Raw genomic sequence first — 19,130 nt, 5'->3', positions numbered from 1 at the left:
GTTCACACAGCATAGCTTCATTAAATACAACTCAATACTGTAATATGATTTAGCCAGAATGAAAATCATAATCTTAAAGTAATCAGGGAAATTTTTTAAGGGACACTTAAATAATTATGAACTAACAACCAAAACTGAAGTTATCAGCATCTGTGTTATGCAGAGGAGCACAAATAGGTTGGTCTTAAACAGGTCAAGTCCCTCTCCCCATCCTGCTCCCAGGAACAGGAAGGAACACAGAATGTGATAATCTGCCCAGTTTAAGGCAGAATTACATCCTGTCCATTGAGGTAACAATAGCTCTCTCCCCTTTATGATAGCCACAAGACAGAACTTTTGATTCTGAGAAGTTTACATAATCAGTTGACAAGACTGTCAGCCTGTTCCTGTTTCACATTCGTACATAGACAAAACAGTTGCTTCCAACTGAAGTTTCAAAATAAATTCCAAAGCAGCAAGTATTGCAGATTTTAGACAGACCATCTTCCCATTCTCATTTAAAGCACTTCCCTTAGAGTGAGTCCATCTATTTCAGCTTTCTTTAGGTTCACTTTACTAATATATTATACATAGAGAATATACAGTATTATTTTAGATAGTTAATACTGTAAAAGGTTATTGAGATGAATTCTTTCCTAACAATGTGTATGTTTTACTCCATTCAGAGAAAAAAGCATTTCACACTGTAACAGGTACAAATGCCTCAGAGCTCATGAGTTCACAAACTCAAACTTATCAGTTACTGTGTATCATACCAGTAGCTTTTAGCATCTGAAAAAATATCCAAATACCCAGCTCAAGGAGATTTTTGTAATTTGATATAATTATTCTGTTCCTTATTTTCAACGAAGTTCCAGGGTTTAGATCTTTATTTTTCAGAAGTGTGGCAAGAGATGACTAAAAGAACTTGCAAGAATCACATGTACCATTACTAAACTACATAAAGGCTCGCTCTGTGAGCTGAGAGAACTCTGCAGCTACTTTGCACGGAACAAACAAACACAGCAGAACCCAACCATGGCAATAATATAGGATGTAGATTTTCAGAGATACTGCTCCTCAGGATACCTTGTAAAGATAGCAACTACTTGTAAATAGCAAATACTGTTTGACACTAAATACTCCTAGTATGTTTAAAGAAGCCATTGTCCAAGCACTATTTGAAACATAACTAAATTATTAAAATTCATTAAAGGGTGAAACTAAACTACACACAGACACACTTTTCCATATAATTATACAGGACATATCAGATCTGTTAGGTCACATTCAACAAATAACCATACAAACTTAAAACTCCTGCTGGTGCTGACATTTTATATAAAGGAAGAGTGTGAGGGGCACTACCCTAGGACACAGCAGAATCAGGTACAATTCCTTGTTATCCACAAGCTTCCTGCACTGCCTTGTGTGAGTCTCTAATACTCTGCGCACTCATCCCATGTGGAATGGTTGGCTAAGAGCAGGAAGATTTCAAGGTACTCACATGATGGCAGCTGAGACCCAAGCATGTAAAATAATGAACACCCACTACTTGAAACAAAGCAGAAAGGTGACATTCATTATATCTGTGTTTACGTCTACTGAGAGTGACATTCGTTCACCTAGGATGACAAATTCAGAACTGTTCTCCGAATCTTATAAAATCCAGGGTTTGTTCATAAATATGGTGACCTGAGAGATCAAATGCATGCACTGTCCTGCATACAATAACGACAGGTAAGGAGTCTCTCTCTCTCAAGCACATCAATCTTTCCTGCAAAAGCAACTCTCTCTGTCAATTATCTGATATTTAAGACTCATCTCATTGCACCGCTCCCATTTAGAAACAATCCTAAAATCAACCCACACTTTCAAGCCACAACAAAGGCCTAAAACTGCAGCGAATGCTTCAGCCATGCAGCCACAGCTACAAAGATCCTGGAAGCAGGGATTTAACACCACCATAATCACAACAGGCATTAGTGTGTCCAACAAATTCTGACCTGAAGCAGTAGGTGAAGGAGGCCCAGGGAGGAAAAGCCAACCCTCACTCCCGCACGACAAGGAGGGCCCAAGAGATCGCATCCCTGCACAGGGCCCACACACACAACTCCCGTCGGTGACACCGTATCTGGAGCAGCCCCAAGCACCGACCCAGCGCCGATGCCCTCACACCGCCCTCGGCCCAGGCCTGCTCTCCCCCTCCCCAGCCGCTACCTGGTTAATCGGGAGATCGGCTGAAGCCGAGGAGCCGCCAGCCCCACGGCGGCGGGGAGGGAGGACAGCGAGGGAGGGGCGGCCCGGCCTCTGCCCCCCGCCCCCGGCGCGGCCCCGCGGCCCTGGGGCTCCCGCACCCCGGCAGGCGGGCGGCGCGGAGCCCCCGCCACTCCCCGCCCCATCCCGGCGGGGGAGCCCCGGTACCTTGCGGACCCCCTTGTAGATGTAGAAGTAGAGCTCCCGGCCCACATTGAAGCAGAGCCGGTCCCCGTTGCCGCTCTGGTCGTTGACGTTGACGAAGGAGACGCGGACGGGGTTTGAGCCCTGCGAGTTGAAGGGCACGCGGTTAGGCCGGCTGTACTCCGAGTGGCTCAGCAGCTTGTACAGCCCCTCCCGGGTGGTGAACTGGGTCTTAATCTCGTTCATCTCCTTCCCACCTCCCTCCGCCGCCATCTTGGAAAGGAGCGCTCATCCTGGCCAGTGCCCGGATGTGCCGACACTGCGCAGCCGCCGGCGCGCGCGCGGCCCCTGCGCGCGGGGGCGGCGCGAGGGGGCGGGGCCGGCGGGGCCTGTTTACTGCGCGGCTGCGCGCGCGCCGGGCCCGCGCGCCGGGGGGCGGGGAAGGGGCGTGGTTGGCGGCGGGGGGGGCGGCCCTCAGAGAGTGCCCGGGTGGGTCGGGCAGGGAGGGAGCGCGGTGGGGCGCTGTGAGCAGCCTCCCTGCGCCGGCAGGCTCATCCCGGAGTGCAGGACTACATCCACAGGACTCTTGGATGTGTCCGCACCCTCTCTGGGCAACCTGTTCCAGAGTGTGGTCACTGCACAGTAAAGAAGTTCTTCCTCACGTTCGGGTGGAACTTCCTGGGCATCAGCTTCTGCCCGTGGCACCACCGAGAAGAGCCTTACTCCATCCTCTGACACCCCCCACCCCGTTAGATATTTATACGCATTGATAAGGTCCCCTCTCGGTCAGCTTTTCTCTGGACAGTCCCGGCTCCCTCAGCCTTTCCTCATAAGAGAGATGCTTCAGTAGTTTAATCATTTTTGTAGCTCTCCGCTGGACCGACCCCGGGAGCTCCGTGTCTCTCTCCCACTGCGGCGCCCAGAACTGGACACAGCGCTGCAGAGGCCTCAGCAGGGTCACGCGACATGGTGGCTCCACGGGGCAGCTGCTCTGGGGGATGGGGGAGAGGGGGTGAAGGGGGTTGTGAGCAGGGGTTTTGTGTGCCCACAGGGACCTGCCACCTCAGGATGCGGGTATCTGCCCGGGCACAGTGTGGGGTGAGGTGGTCCTGCTGCTGGAGGTGCCAGATCAGAGCCAGGAGGTGTCCATATGCAGCGCTGGTTTTGGGGCAATGGCTCCCAGGTGAGAGCCCCCACTCACCATGGGGCCATCACAGTGAGGCACCACCACCCTGGCCACCTCCATTGGCTTGCTTGCCATGGCCCTGGCCAGCTTTGCCCACAGAGAACTGCCAGCACCTGGAAGCCTGGTGAGGTGGGGCTGTGGACCCCGCTGTGAATGTCCATCAGCTTAGGGATAGCAAATCCAGGTGTGCAGCTGGAATTTGACGTTTCATGCCAAGCTCACGCTGCCCCTGATGGAGATGGTACCTCCATCCCTCCAGCTCTGCACTAGCCTCCAACCTGCTGCAGGCAGAGCCAGGCCTGGGAGTTGGCCTGAGGTGTGAACCTGAAAAACTGGTTTTCAGATCACTCACCTCCTTGTTCTGATCATCCTGCAACCATACAGCCAGCTGTGTTGCATGGTGAACCAGATCAGTGCCAGGTGGAGGTGGCACAGGATTGGCAAGGATTGTATTCACTGGGCAGGGAGGCAGGCCTATTTCTTCTGACAAGAGTTTCAGCTTTAAGAGTTTTTCTCACTACAGCCTACTGACTGACTCAAACTGATCTAAGACTGATCTCCAGCTGTAAAAAAGGCTTGGACAGGTATTTCTCTTAGCTGCCTTGCATCAATTCTAGTAATCATGCAACCCAAGGGTGAGTCAAATCCACCTGAAAATTAACACACACACAGAAATTATGAGTTCTCAGGTAAGCAAAGTGTTGATCAGCCACCAGGTTGATCCAACTCACCACAGAATTGCCGGAGCCAAAATAAAGAAGGAATCGGGAATGTGCGACGAGGGGAAGATAAGCAGCACAGAGTTAGATCATCTTATGTTAACAACAAAAGACACACTTTGAAGGTATAGTTTCCTGCTGTGGGGCTCTAATGTGACTGCTACAAAAAGCACTGTACTGCTCTCTTCTTTCTGGACTATGACTATCTGCTGCTACTGCTTCCTTTACCAGCAGCAGTGCTCTTCTGACCTCATGAGGAGCCATTTCTGAAAGATAAATGGATAGAGAATTAAACTCCTTGCAAATGTGAAATGAATTGGGTTAAACTAAAACCACCAACTGCTTAAGGGAGGGAACAGCAATGGACAGCAGAGCTGGAGGGAAGCAGGACCTTCCTTCTTTCCATTAGATCAGTTCAGCTGAAGAAGTCCACTCAGACTGCAGGAGGTTAAAGAGATTTAGTTTCAGGTCAATTTAATTCAAAGAGATTTTGTTTGTAGCTGAAGACTGTCTTGCTGCTGACCATCAAAATATTAGTACAAGGAAGCTAAGAGACATGAAACAGCCAAAGATCACGAGAAAAGAGTATGTATCTGGGTGAATATCTGAACAAGTACAGATAATTAGACTTCTAAAAGGCCAGGTATTGAAAACTTGCTTGAAATTCTTAAGATAAAGCCAATCAATAATGACCAATAGATCTTGTCAGCTTATCAGCCAGTCCTGCCAGATGGTATTGATGATCTCCTAAAAGCCCATAAAGTAAGTAAGCAGACCCACAATTTTTTTAAAAAATCATCTTAAGAGTGATTGTTCCATACAGAAATTTCATTAATGAGAAATTAGTGACTTCCAGAGAGAAAGTCAGAATATTTTCAGTCAACAAAGAAGAGCAGGATGAGCATGGATCTCTAAATAGTAATACTCAAAACAGATAAGGATGTAACAACAACAACAAAATTTTTTTTTAAGTGTTGCTCCAAACAGGCATACTCAGTATGTCTTATTCATTACCCATTGACAACATTGAATAGATCACTTTGAAGAAGAAAGCAGGCAACTTTGGTAGAAGGACTGTGTGGAATGCAAATCGTACTGAAACCACAGCAGGCCATCTGTCACTGATGGAACGAGTGTGATCTGAAGAATAAACAAAGTATACAAGTACCTGGTTATCAGCAGTACATGATGGTGCAGAGAGTCAAAGAATTTATGTAGTGTTTAACATTTACAAGAAACATCAATAAAAGCTGCTGAGAGATTCCACTGAGAATCCAAGACAAATATTCATTTGAAAAACACAGCTGCAAGTCACAAGAACGCTATTGTACAGCCCCAACAACAATGCTCATCAAAATACTAGGGGAAACAGAGACTACAGAGATAAGCCTTATGAAAAATTCCCTGTACCACTTGTAAATTCTTCTGTTTCAAGCTAACCAAGAATGATAGTTCTGAAATGATCCCATGAGGACACCCCAGATGAGTCGTTTTGTATGCACCACACAACCAATAAACTGAAGTCAGTCACAATCACTGCTGTATTGTGCCTTTACTTTTTGCAAATTGTTTTGGCAAATTGGAAAACACACATGAGCAAAATTCACTAACAGTAATAAAATAGTGTGGTCCTTTGAGATTGCTTTATGCAGGGCACAAGTTGGTCCTGCAACTTTTCAGAATGTAATATTAATAGTGCTTTTACTGGACATGAGGAAACTGCAATCCAAGTACAGCTATGAACAAAACTTTCCTGTACTTGAATTTGAATGCCATCTGTTACTTCACAGAAAGTGCAACAACTGATATTAGTGATGCTTTTACCAGCTTTTCTGAGACAAAAAAAGAGAGGATGGTGATTACAACCATACTCCATCAGGCAAACTATCTATTCTAGCATGCACTGCCTGAAGATTATGCTCCAGAAATCAGGAAACTCTCTCTGCACTGTCTGTCAACTATAGCAGGCCTGTCAAGTCTTTCTGGGACTTCTGATGCCCAAACAAATTAAGGCATTTAGTGTGACTGGCTTAAGAGTCAAGAGAGTCAAAAAGCTCTGCAATATGTCAAATTTTAACAATTTTTAAACGTGTGTGTGAGTTACTAACAGAGATACACAGACATGTACGTGACACATCTGAACTAGGCAAAGGATTGGTGCTGGTGAGAGGTTGGCATGCAAGTTCTACTTAATACGGGGAGAAGAAAAAGGATGGCCATGTTGGAAATAAGTTTCCAAGAACTTACATGGTCTTAAAAGTACATTTAACTTGCTTTCATCATGAGAAAATATTGTTTCTGGCATAGTTTCATAGTTTCTTATTTGCCTTAGGCATCTCTTTTTAACCACTGCATACATTTAACATTAAATACATGATGTAATGCATTATGTATTACAAAGTGAAAGGATGTTACCAAGGTTGTTTCTGCTCTCTTAGAACACATTGCATGTTGTTTATACTTGCATCCCTCCACAAGAGGAGCAAGAGCATGTGAAATGTTTTGTTTTCATGGGGGGAGGGGAGGGCGGTAATTACTGAGAAACAAATGCATATTCTTAAAAACAGACATTTGGCTTGAAGAAGGCAAGGTAAAATAAGTCTGCTTTGCAGCTGGGATAGGATGATGGGTGAACTCTGTTGTGTCTTTGGAAAACTTCATTCTGCTGTTTGCAATCAGCTCTCTGTGATTTGTCTCCTGAAAAGACAACCTTGCCTCCATAGCCAGGAGTGCTGTTCTTGTCAACAACAGTTATTATCTTGAGGCCGTAGTTGTCCTGGAAATTATGTTCTCTGAAGATAAGACTGAGATAATGAATTTAATTTAAATTCTATGGAAAGCCAGAGAGATTGGTTTGATATACCTACAAATAGCTTGTGTTTCTAAGATGTGCTGCAGCATTATGTACTTCTCAAAACTCCCTAAATAGGGAAGACATATTATCCATATATATACAGTACTGCTGTAATCAGCTGAGGGATGACAATCTGTGAATAAATAAGGTCTGATTATTGGCCAGCAGCAGCCACTCAGTTTCTCACAAAACTGGAATTTCTAGACAGTGTTGCAGTGTGAGAACACAGTGCCATTGAGAAAGCCAGGAACACTCCTAAAGTGTGGTCTGCAATAGACTCTTGCATGTTTTTAACTTAAGAAACAATACATTCAGCAAATATGTGTTTGAAAATTATTTTCTCTTTCATCAGAACTGGCTATTTCACTCAGCTGGTTTTCATTGGGAAGCTTGTGAATATTGAGTTATGATAATGCATGGTTGGTTATTGATGGGTGTTGCAGGTCAGCCAAGCAACCTGCATTTAGTGTGAGCAACAGCGAGTTAACAGCCATCCATGCAAGAAAAGTGGCTGCCAGTGTGTGATTTAGGAGTCCCTAAGCAGAACAAGAAATAAGGAAAGCTGAGAAAAGTGTCCTTGGAAAGAGTAGACTTCAACAGTCAAGGAAAGGGAAGCATTACCAGCACTTAAAAGAAAAAAAGAAAAAAGAAAAACAGTGACTGAGTTTTAAAGGTGACCAGACTAAGGAGCTGCTGAACATTTTGCACTTAAGACAGCTATGTGTATATTTTAAATTTATACCAGGTTCTTCAGTCTCCCTCAGGTCATCTACCTAACTGATGGTGAGATCTTTCTCTGTTGCTTTGGTGTATTACTCAAAGAGGAACTGAAAACCTGTTAGCAGATTCTTCATTCCCTTATCAGCTTTCTCACATCTCAAAGGGTGCAGTGAGCTTCAGAAAAAGCATGGCTATTTGCTTTCTGTCCAGTCATAGGAGGAGGTTCTCCATCAGTGTCATAAGCATAATTCCATTTCCATGTCTGGAATGAGTGTCTCCAAATTGTTTTAGATGAAGCATTGAAGCTTTAGATAAATGATCGTCTAATGGGAATTTTTATGAGTTTTTCCATAGGCTTACTGAAGCATGGGAGCTCTGGATACTGCATAGCACTGACTTCATTCAGTGCTGGTTGAATCATTGCACATATAAAGAAAGGAGAGCTTATTTCCCTGAATTATGTGCTGGCTCCATTCTGGTCATCATTATGTTCTGGCTTCATTATGGTTATGTGGTCACTGATTTTCATTTGCAAGTCAAGAAGGGCATAAGTTAAATTCACAAGGCTTTGCCATCCATCTGGTGTCCAGAACTTACTCATATATAGGAAGATTATGTGTAACTTTTTAGATGAAACAGTTTTTTCTGTCAAAGTGGGATAGTTTTTTTATGATTGGGGTTTTGTCATCTACCAGACAGGTTGGCTGAGGGGAAAGGGTACTTATTATTATGACATATGTATTCTTACATAATACCATATGTACCTTATAATTTCATCATACACGAAATTTAATTAATCATAAAAAATTATCATCACTCAGGATTTCAGCAGCCTAAGTGCATGTCTAAGTGGAAGTCTGACTTTCTCCATGCCTAATTGCGGGGTACGCCCAGCCCCTGCCTTGGAGGGATTGCATAACCTCCCGGCAAGATCCCCTTGGAAAAGACAGCACTTCCCGGTGAGGGTGAGCGAAAACAAGAACCATGATCCTCTGGGAGACCCTATGTAGATTCTTTGTAACCCATTGGCTTCTACCCTCTCCTACCCACCCTTGTATCCCTATAAGAGCTACCCTATTCTCCCTTAGAGATCGGAGACCTCGTCCCTAGCCTACCCTTTGCAGAGTGCGGGACTAATAAAGCTGCCCCATGTGGAACGGCCAGACGAGCCTCTCGTCTCTCTCCTCCTGGTCTGGCCTGGGGTTGCCTCGCAGAACGAGACCTGAAATCACTAGGGAGCTGACAGCCTGCTGAGACAGGCAGCCTTGTGCGGAGGCACCCCGGCGGCTGAGGGATCACCGCAGAGCTCTGGGGTGCTGTTCCTTGCGGGACGCTCTCTGGGCGGTCACGGCTTCCCAGGTCTGAGCCATAGACCCCAACCCGGCCGCAAGACCTAATGAGACTTGTTCAGTTTCTCTCTCGCTGCATACATAAAGCCCTTGGGATGGTAGTACTAAATAGAAGTGTGGTTTAAAAGATTACTGTGTAGAGTAGGCTCTTAGGTCCTTGCTTTTCTGGTTTATCTGAAACTATCATCGTTATGCAGCTCATACAATATTGTTCTTATGTAACAAGCACTTACCAGTAGTCACATAATCAAGTATGCACATTCCTGTGACATTCCTTGTCTTTAGCCTCCATCTTTCTAAGGCCATGTGCTAGGTATAACAAGATTTATGTCATTTTCCAATAGCTGTTCTGTTGGTTGAGCTAAATCCCATCTGAAGTCTATTTGTTCACTGTCATTTTTCTTCTCATGAGTACGTATAACAAGCTACAATCAGACATGGGGTAGATGCATACTAAATCATCATGTATTTTCATCATTTTCGATAGTAAAAATGATAGAATTGCTTCTTATGGGCATGGTAAAATACAGAGAGCACCGGTCTGGCATCTTTCACAGGCAATTACTTTCAATTTTCAAATACTAACTTCCTGATTCAGTGATTTGACACAGATGAGGACATTCAATAGATGCACTGGCATACAAGTATTTCCTTTTTTTTTAAATCAGTTAACTAAAACTTGACTGTGATGTCTAAATATGTTTGGTCTCTACAGGAAAATAAATCTGGGGGATGGACTGATGTGACAGGATCAGTCTCTGCATCAGTATACTACAGGCAAAGGGAAAGCTGTGTACATTTATAAACAAACTGATTTTTACAACTTTCATTTGTGTTTTTAGTTAAACATAGATAAAAGCACAATCATTAGGAATTGATCTCAACATAAACCTTCAATTTTTATATATGTGGTTTTACAGTTGTTTAGAGTTTTAAAAATTTTAAAATAACTAAGCCTGATCCAACCTATAGATTTCCTGAGACATCTATTGGTTTGTGGGCTGGGAGAGAATGGCTGAATAATTAAACATTTGGTTAACAGGAAATTAATGTAACAAAGTATCTATTTTAAAAAATAGACTCCTTGAAGGGGTTAACTTAAAAAAAAAACCAAAACAAACAACTTTTGTAAGGTTAAAACTCCTATGCCATATACACAAATATGTATTGCTCTCTCTACCCATCTCTATATATTTGTTCAGTATGACTCCTATAGAGAATATTTATATTTGCTGTATTAGCCCCATCTGGTGAATTCTAACAGCATTGCAAACTGGACAGACCTGACGCTGCACTCATGTCCCAGCTCTTAGATAGGTGGCAGGGCTTGCACCGAGACCCGTATTCCTCCCTCTGCAGCAGCAGCACAAACACCCGGAAGGAAACCTCATTAGCATGGCAAGTAACATGGTTCATAAGCTTCTCTTTTGCTTTAATGGATTAATCTCACAAGTCAGGGTGCTACTCTCTTCATTTGCATCCAGAAGCATGCACAGCCCATCAGTGCACTTTAGTCACTCCCATTCACAGGCAGAGATAGCTTCCATTTCTGTTCCTTGGTTTGAGCTGAGGCTGTGTGTGCCAGGGCTAAAACAGGTGCTCCTACAGAGACTTTACCTTTCAGTGTTTTTCTGGGAGGGCTGTGGCCCACTTTCTGTAATTGCAAAGGGATATCACCCATTAATTAGTTCGTTTCAGAGCAGCTGTTAGTGGACACTATAATGGGTGACCTGCTCCAGGTGGCCGTGCTTGAGCAGGGAGAAATGAGATGACCCAGAGGTTCCTCCCACCCTCAAACACTGTCATTCTGTAAGTTTACCCTTAACATTATTGTTTACATTTGTGCAATATCAATATAAATCAACACTGTTTTGAGTAGGTAGCATTTTACTTACCTTCTGCAAGAATAAATATTTATAAAGCTCTTTTGAAGAGCACGATCACGATGTTAGTCTGTAAAAAAGAAACGAGGAGGCTGCTTGCCTTCAGTACATGGGTTAGCAAACCCTGTCAGCCTTTGATACATGGTAGGTCGGAATAAGACACTCTCCACGGCTGCCTTGATTTGCTCCATGCCTAAGGAGTCTTGTTCAGTTTCTGTCTACTCTCCTTCTCCTGCTGCAAGTCTAAAACAAAGGATGGGCTGATTTTTTATTTTTGTGGTGGCTTGAAGGTTACCTACATAAATTCTGCAGAAAGATGAGTGATGACAGTGATTCTTTTACTGCCAGACTTAGCTGATGAAGATTAGTTGCTCTTCTAATGTAAGCTGAAATGTGGCTACAGTATGTTTCTTTCCATCACTTCCTTTTGGAAAATTCAAACAAAATCTCATAGTAATATTTCTAGTCAGTTTAAATTATAGTTTATTCTGTTTCTTATCTACTTTCCTGCCCACAGCTGTGACAGGAGAGAATTGGGGGCAAAATAAAAACAGCTAGTAGCCAGACACAAGGGCCTTGTGGTCTTTTTTCAAGAGGTGAATAAAGGGGATTGTTTAGCCATAACTTAAATAGGAACATGAAATAAGAGCCTATCTTAAGGAGGAAATCCACATCTTAGGTGGTTTCAGACTTGGTTTCTGTTAAATGATAAGAGAAGGGACTTCGCACTATAACACGTCCCTTCAATAAAATGTGTTTCCTTGCAGTGTTATTCTGACTTGAAGGGACTATAAACAAATCTGTATTAGTCTCATCATTATGCCAACTAAGCCAATATCTCTCATTCCCCCAGAGAAATGTCAAGCTTATTTTAAAAAAAAAAAGAGTTACCTCAGAATATTCCTGTTGAGGTAGTGTTTCAGTTAAAGGAGAGTGGAAATCTCATGTTTGTTATTTTGTCATAACTGCAAAATTTTGTCTCTGGGATGTCCCAGAATGTACAAGTGAAATTAATTTGTGATAATAAATCCTGTTATTACTTTTCTTACTTTATAATGCAATCTAATATGATTATATTAAAAAGCCTACTGATTCCCTCTTGATTAAACAATTATTCATCCTATGTTATCTTAAGTGAGAAATCAGAGAAAAGTGAAAAACCTAAAATGTGTACTGGATTATTAATGATACATCTGAAACAATAATTAAATTTCTCTGCCATATGCTCTCAAGACAAATTATTTGTATTTTTTCAGTTTAAAAACACATGTGCCACTGTCTGTTGTCTGTATGTGTGGGTGTACATGCAGAGAGGTTTCAACTCTCTGCATCCTTATTAACACTGAGTGTGTGCAAGCTGAAGATCAGCCCATGGATGAAGAGGAGCAGACTCTTGCCTTCCAGGCTGAAATAACTGCTCATCAACACTTTCTGTTCCAGCAAGAAAAACTTTCTGAGGGAAGCAGTTAGCAAATCATTGTTTGCAAGTAATCTGGCTATTAATGTGACTCAGCTAGTAAAACACTGCCTGGATTCGTTAAGTGTAGCCTGAGAATGCTCAAGCCTTCTGTTGTGATCCGTGGACAGAATGAGACTTGAGGCTGTGACTGATCCAAACAGGATGGATTCTGGGAATGATGGACCTGACAAATACAATTGCATTCTGACCATCATGGATTCATCCTGACCACAGGGTAACCAAAGCTGATCCCATGACTACTGCAAGGTACAGCAGTGGGGCTTCTACAGAAACATGGCTTGTGCTGGTGTCTCTGGGAATGGTCAGTTTGAGGTCAGCTTCTTCTCTGCCTCCCTGGTTGCAAAAGTGACTGTGGTCACAAAGCAAAGACAGGCAGTAGGAAAGTCACCTTCATTCCAGGCTTCTTGCTGTCATTGATAATGGTAATTATTTTTGGAATTCGTTGTTCTCTGTCTCGTGGGTGGTGAGAGTCAAGTGAACATTCTGCAGAACAGAGTGGGAGCACAGGTGCACAGTCTGATGGCACAGGATCTCTACCTTTAGCAGCAAATTTGCCTGGCTCAGTAATAACCATTGGCTGAACTTTGTGTAGCAGAGAATGAAAGTGCATCACACAATACAGCACCACTGCTGCATTTCATTTCTAGTATGTGTAACATTTAAAGAGAAAGGTCGAACTTAATGAATTTCTGCATTATAGTCTCCCTCTTGCAGTTCCTATGTTGTTATGCTGTGCTTCATGAGGGCTATGAAAGCTGGGGGAAATACACATTGAAATGGTATAATTGCTTTAGTTGTTGCATTTGTTGGAGCACAGAACTGGTATAAAACAGCAGCTCAGCATTATCAGCTAGTCAGCGATGCTTAAGAATTTCTTATTCCAATTGTATTAACTCTTAATTTCAGGAAGATGGTTGCTATTCATCCATTTGTGCTGTCACTAAAACCCACATATTTCATTGATGGGGGACCACATGACTGTAAAACAAAGATTATCCTATATCTGAAGGAAGACCAAAGAGAATACTTGGGGAAAAGGCAAATCAAAGAAATTGTGAAGAAGCATTCTCAATTCATCAGCTATCCAATTACACTCTTTGTAAGTGCCTTGTTTGAGATGCTAATTGTACATGCTTTGAAACACTAGTTGCATACCTAATGTCCTTGCATCATTCCCAGATGCTACTAGTACAACATTAACTAAGCTGTCTCTGTACTGCCAAAATTAACATTTGCAAGAAGAACTCTGTATTGTGTGATAATTTCTTGGTTTGCTTTCCTAATGAGCTCTGAAAGAGTACTGCCTATGTAGGACAGAGTTACACCATGTATCAGTCTAGATGCTGAGCTTCTCATTCACCAACCCAGAGGAAATCTTACAAAGATAACATTTATCTTTGTGAATTTAGTAAGACACATTACATGCTTTTGTTAAAATCTGGACTACTTGGCAATGAAAATACATGCTTGTAGATGAAGATCCTAATTATGCAGGTGAAGCAATAAACTCTGATTATGCATTTTATATTGATATATTCTAAAGTTCTGCTTTTGGGGCCAGAGAAATCTCCTGACATATTTAGATATGCTTCTGAAAGAGGTCTGGTTGGCAGTGACTAACTAGTAATTCTGTTTTTTAAGCCAGACTTATTATGGCTCTAGTTCCAAAAGTGAGAACAGATGAGCAGAAGGCAATGTAGAAAGGTACTTCGAACGCCAGGTGCATCAGTATTATTTAATAAATTAATTCTACAAAACTGCAAAGCAGAGCTGGAAATACTTCTCATATGACCTGTAATTATGTTTATTCATACAAACCCAGGGACATGCAGGGAAGTTCATCGAGATGGAAATAACATGCAAATTAAATAATATAATACGAATGTGACTGCAGAGGTTTCTAGAAAAAGAATGGCCCCCTGTAATTTTCTGTCTTGAACTACTAAGGAGAAGGAAGCCAAGCCATCATGGTTATTTCTGGTATAAATTCAGAACTGTATTTGTGTCAGATGAAACAGACTTGAACAGTTCTATAGAACCACAGCTAAAAGAGATATTTTATTTTGAACAAATGGTCTGAGGAAACACAATTTTAGGTATGTCATTAGGAAGAGCAGCTAAACCCTGAGGAAGAAAAGCTGAAAAATCCCTTCTTTTACTATCCCAATCCTTTAATGCCCCTTCCTGCAACTTAGCTTTGTAGATCTACTGTGAAGGGCAGCCAAAACAAGAAACAGAAAATGCATTCTGTCATAATTTTTTTTATAGTTTAATTTCATAATAAACTTTACTGGCTAGAGTGAACTTGCTGATTTTATTGTAATCACTAGACATTTAAAAAGTAACTTGAATTTGACAAAATAAAAGTACTTTCACTCTTCCAGATATATCTAATCCAAATAAAGCAGAGAAGAAATCCTGGGTTGTCAGCATCTGAAACAGTTTTAAATTTGTCAATCACAAGTTATTGCAACTCCCACAGCGCTGAAAAACCCATTCTGGAGGGGGTTTCTTCCTCGTTTTGTTTTGTCAGTGATGTGGGGAAAAAAGGCAGAGGCATCTCCTGGCAAGTGTTAACCAGCACCCCTGGTTAAGAAATAACCTGGTGACTTCTAGTAACTGGTCTGTCCTACTTTCACAGTGCAGAGCAGCTGCATTATACTGACCTGCATATTAACTTGCTAAGAATACCCTCGGCTCAGCTGACTGCAAAGAAGGATTTCAGCATAAAGAGCCAAGTTACATCAGAAGATTTGCCTCAGTATGGCAGGAAGCATCTCCTTGAAAGAGATGAAAACCGATTTTCCCTCTAATTCACTATGCCTGGTTCCTGTAGCCCACAGATAAATTTGTAATGATTAATCAAGCAGTTACACAGCTCTTGACAAAATTTCTCGAAGTACCTACTCACAGTCAGCTTTAATCAGAATACTTACTGCTACTATTCTTTTTATCAGCATTCTTTTGTGGAGAGGAAGCTGGGATTCAGAGTTCTCCTGTTTTTTCACAAGAAATAAATCTTTTGAGCTGTCTGACACAGCAAGAAAATAACATTAAACTGTGCCTAAGCTGAGTGTTCATCACAGATAGCTGTTAAGCCTTAATCTATGATTATCTGAAAGCACTCTATAATTTTACTACCTTGTTTTTTATCCCATCAGTATCTTGCTAATAAAATGGAAGTACTGTCTGGAATATGAAAAAAAAAGTCTACTCAGAATATATGGACAAATATAAATTAATTTCTTGCCTTTTTTTTACAAGTATAGTGCCAAATTAAGGACCATATCCTGTTTGAAATACTAGAAAGAATCAGCTTCATGGACATGTATTTTAAATGCTCACAATCTCCCACCCAGAAAAATGTGGATCCCAAGCTTGCAGATTTTTAAAATTTCTGTGACTTCTAAGACCATTGTTGAAACATCCCTCATGATGAAATTTAAAACTTCTGGGTGTGTAGCAGATTCATAGTATAGCCCAGCATATATTGAATTCTGAATAGCTGACTTCAAATATTTTTTTTCACAGATATTGAAGCAGAGCACAATTACAAAGGTGACAATAATAAAATTCTTCCAAGTTTTCCTGGACCTTCAGAAGGAAAGAAGACAGCAAGTTTGTAAGCAGTTTTCTGGACTGTGAGGTGTTCTGCCTGGACACCTCTCTGAAGGAGTAAAAAGAGTCAGCCTTGGCCAAGGCTTCTAACAGATCTTTTTCACAGAATTCCTTTCCTACTGGTCAGATCCAAGGTAACTTGGCTGCATGACACCAGAGCTACTTTCGAGCTATAATTTGAACTTAATAAAAGCTAAAAGTACTCCCTGCAAATACTTTCTAGAATCAGGTTTATCATATTAGCATCAATTTAAGCAGTTGTGCAAGATTCTTCAATTCTTTCCATTTCTGTGCCCTCTTTAAAGTGGAATGGTTGAGGTTACTGCATACTCAGTATCCTCAATAAAAATGTGTAATTGATTTTCTTTAACCTAGTTCACCCTGATTCCAGCTATCATACTGCTTAGTAAATCTACTTTCTCAGCTCTTTACACAACTAAAATTCCACTCCCAACTAAATCTGAAAGTGTGATCTCCACACCAGATTGCTCTCTCTCTTTCCCTCTGATTTCAATGGTAAACCTTTCTATGAAGGGGTTTTATTTTTTTCTTTGTTTCTAGGAAATGTGCTTATAAAGAAGTAGATCCTTTGGAAGTGTTCCTGAACTATGAAGGCCTTTCCAACAATTTTCTTCTCGCATTTGCTGAAGTCACTAGAGCAATTTGATCCCAAAGATATCTTCTTTATATAAAATCTTCCTAATGCAAAAATACATGATCTTTCCTCTTATCTGCTTAAAACCCAGGACTAGAACTTACCTTCTGTGCCTCTATTTAAAATGAATTGAAAATTTATTTCCTACTGTCAACTTTTCTGTCACCTAACTCATAAGCACCTAACTCAACTCTGAAAAGTCATCTGTGTTCAGTAATTTGAAGAATTAATACTATTGCATCAAGAATGTTAGTGAAGTACAGAACACATGCTTTGTGACATAATTACCAATAGTATCCAACATTTAGAAAGTGGCTTGAAGGATAGTTCTGTGTCCAAATCTACCATGCCCACAAAATAAGGTATGTAAGTGCTCCAAACATACCCACACTTGCTAGTAAACAGTGTGCAACAGTGCTTAGCTGCTATAGGTGCTAAACCCCAACCCTTACTGTTATACTGAATTCAACTCCTAGAACTTGAAAGGGAAAAAAGTGTCAGGTTTATTTCCACGCTTGCTGATGCTGGGGCTCTATGGAGTTATTTTTATAATAATGTAACTTTACCATCACTATCATTTTTTAACAACTTCATGGGAAGTCTAGGCTTTTGTTTGTCTAGGGACATTTCAGTCAAACCTTCTGCTGTCTGGAAGGGCTTTTTCTCCAAGTTTCTTGTCCTTCTGAATTAGGATTTCTTGAAATGTATGCCTATGAATAGAACAAAGCTCTTAACTATGGATAATAAAAGTTACAGCTGCCACCATACCTCTTGTTCTCCCTCCAAAGTTAACAGTTTTATGGAACTGTTCCTGATTTAGGGGAGCTCTGATGGGCGTGACATTCTCCTGTCACTCTCCAAGCCATGTAACTATGTCCTGGTTTTTTGGTCCCGTGCTAGACAGAGACTGCACACATTTCAAAAAACAGGTACTGCAGTCATCTTGCAATGCTCTTAAAACAAAGAGCAGAAGGAGACAGTGAAAGAAACACTTTTAACTTGGTGGAAAACAAAGTGTCTTGTATTGCTCAGTTTGCATAGGTATAATGCTTGATTTGTACATATAATTTCAGCTGAGAAATGAAAAAATTACATTAATTCTGAGAAAGTGTAAAACATTACATGATGTCTAAAGCTATAAAAGACAATATCTTTTGTTCCAGTCACAAGGGAATATTAAGATGAGGAACAAATTAAAATATCAAACTGCAGCTGTTATAAACTTAACCTATTAATTTTGTAACAAACACCACATAAAGTAATTTAAGACTGGACAATTATTCTGGGGGTTTGTTAACATTCCACGAATCCAGGCCTTTCCATGCTCATTCCCTCAGCTTTCCTGTGCAGCTGAGCTTTACATATCTATGTCTATATAAATATATTATATATGTTATACTATATATAAAATATAAATTGTAATTGACACTTGTTAGTAGTGAAATTGTTGACTTTTGTTATAAAAAATATATTCTTGTTCAACAGCAATTCCCTTTAGAATTCCTTCTGAGAGAAATGACTGACAGTTTTCACAATCCCTGACACATACTTCAAGAACTGTAAGTTTTTAGGAAAAAAGAGTATGTACATGCAGCCCACGAACCATGAAATTATTGCTGCCACCTGCAGTTCTACAGTACAACTACATTACATGAGATTGATTTTGTTCCCTGCCTCTTAAGTAGCTTTTTCACCACAAAAATACTTCTTCTGCGTGACTATTGATCCTATTTCTAGTATGAATCACCTTTTTTTGGTGACCTACAGATCTTATGATCACTTTAGCTTCCAGCAAGCAATGAGGAAGCACAAGAGAAGAGAGCCTGGAAATCGTTTTAAGAAAGCATGAAGCTTTGCTCAGACAGATATCCATTCCCAGCTTTACATTTCATTATGATAACACAGATTTTACATGCATAATCCCATGTGTTAAAGCAAACTAGACATATATTACCACATCTTTCTACTTACATCATTCTTCTGAAATCTACTGTTAAGCAGTTTCAGTTGCTGCTGTTTTGTTTTCCTTCAGTAAACCCTGAAGCACTGAGATAACATGGCAAAACTGTGTCAGAACTTAAAATTAATTTTAAAGCAATGTTTTAAAAGCATTAAGGCTACAAAACCAAGCAGAAGTTAAGTGAAATGTTGGAATTTGAATTCTCAATGCAAATGTTTTTTAATTTCTTTGTGACTTATAAAAAACAAAAAAACTTTTTCAGCAACACAGATGAAGCCTTTGATTGAATTAAGAATAAACCCCAGTTTTCCTGGGTGTTATTTCAAC

General features: G+C 41.1%; 1 protein-coding gene and 1 long non-coding RNA gene across 9 annotated transcripts in view; one reads left to right on the top strand and one right to left on the bottom strand.

Annotated features, from left to right (window-relative positions):
* WDR20 (WD repeat domain 20) overlaps positions 1–2,684 on the bottom strand; it is a 47,208-nt gene extending 44,524 nt beyond the window's left edge. For all 7 annotated transcript variants that reach the window (XM_069018287.1, XM_069018289.1, XM_069018290.1 and 4 more), the window contains exon 1: positions 2,404–2,684. In XM_069018287.1, the coding sequence (XP_068874388.1) occupies positions 2,404–2,652 (249 nt within the window). In that variant the 5' untranslated portion in view covers positions 2,653–2,684. The remainder of the gene's footprint in view (positions 1–2,403) is intronic.
* An 8,252-nt stretch (positions 2,685–10,936) lies between these two features.
* LOC138111855 (uncharacterized) lies at positions 10,937–18,182 on the top strand. Of its 2 annotated transcripts, none has more exons than XR_011151479.1 (3): positions 10,937–11,016; positions 16,102–16,322; positions 16,750–18,182. It is a non-coding gene; the product is annotated as an uncharacterized lncRNA (long non-coding RNA). The 2 variants fall into 2 exon arrangements; XR_011151480.1 differs by lacking the exon at positions 10,937–11,016 and adding an exon at positions 13,391–13,669.
* Positions 18,183–19,130: the final 948 nt, after the last annotated feature.

Source organism: Aphelocoma coerulescens, chromosome 5 (genome assembly GCF_041296385.1).
Source record: "Aphelocoma coerulescens isolate FSJ_1873_10779 chromosome 5, UR_Acoe_1.0, whole genome shotgun sequence".
In the NCBI taxonomy this organism is placed as follows: domain Eukaryota; kingdom Metazoa; phylum Chordata; class Aves; order Passeriformes; family Corvidae; genus Aphelocoma; species Aphelocoma coerulescens.
This window is presented reverse-complemented; position numbering and strand designations above follow the sequence as displayed.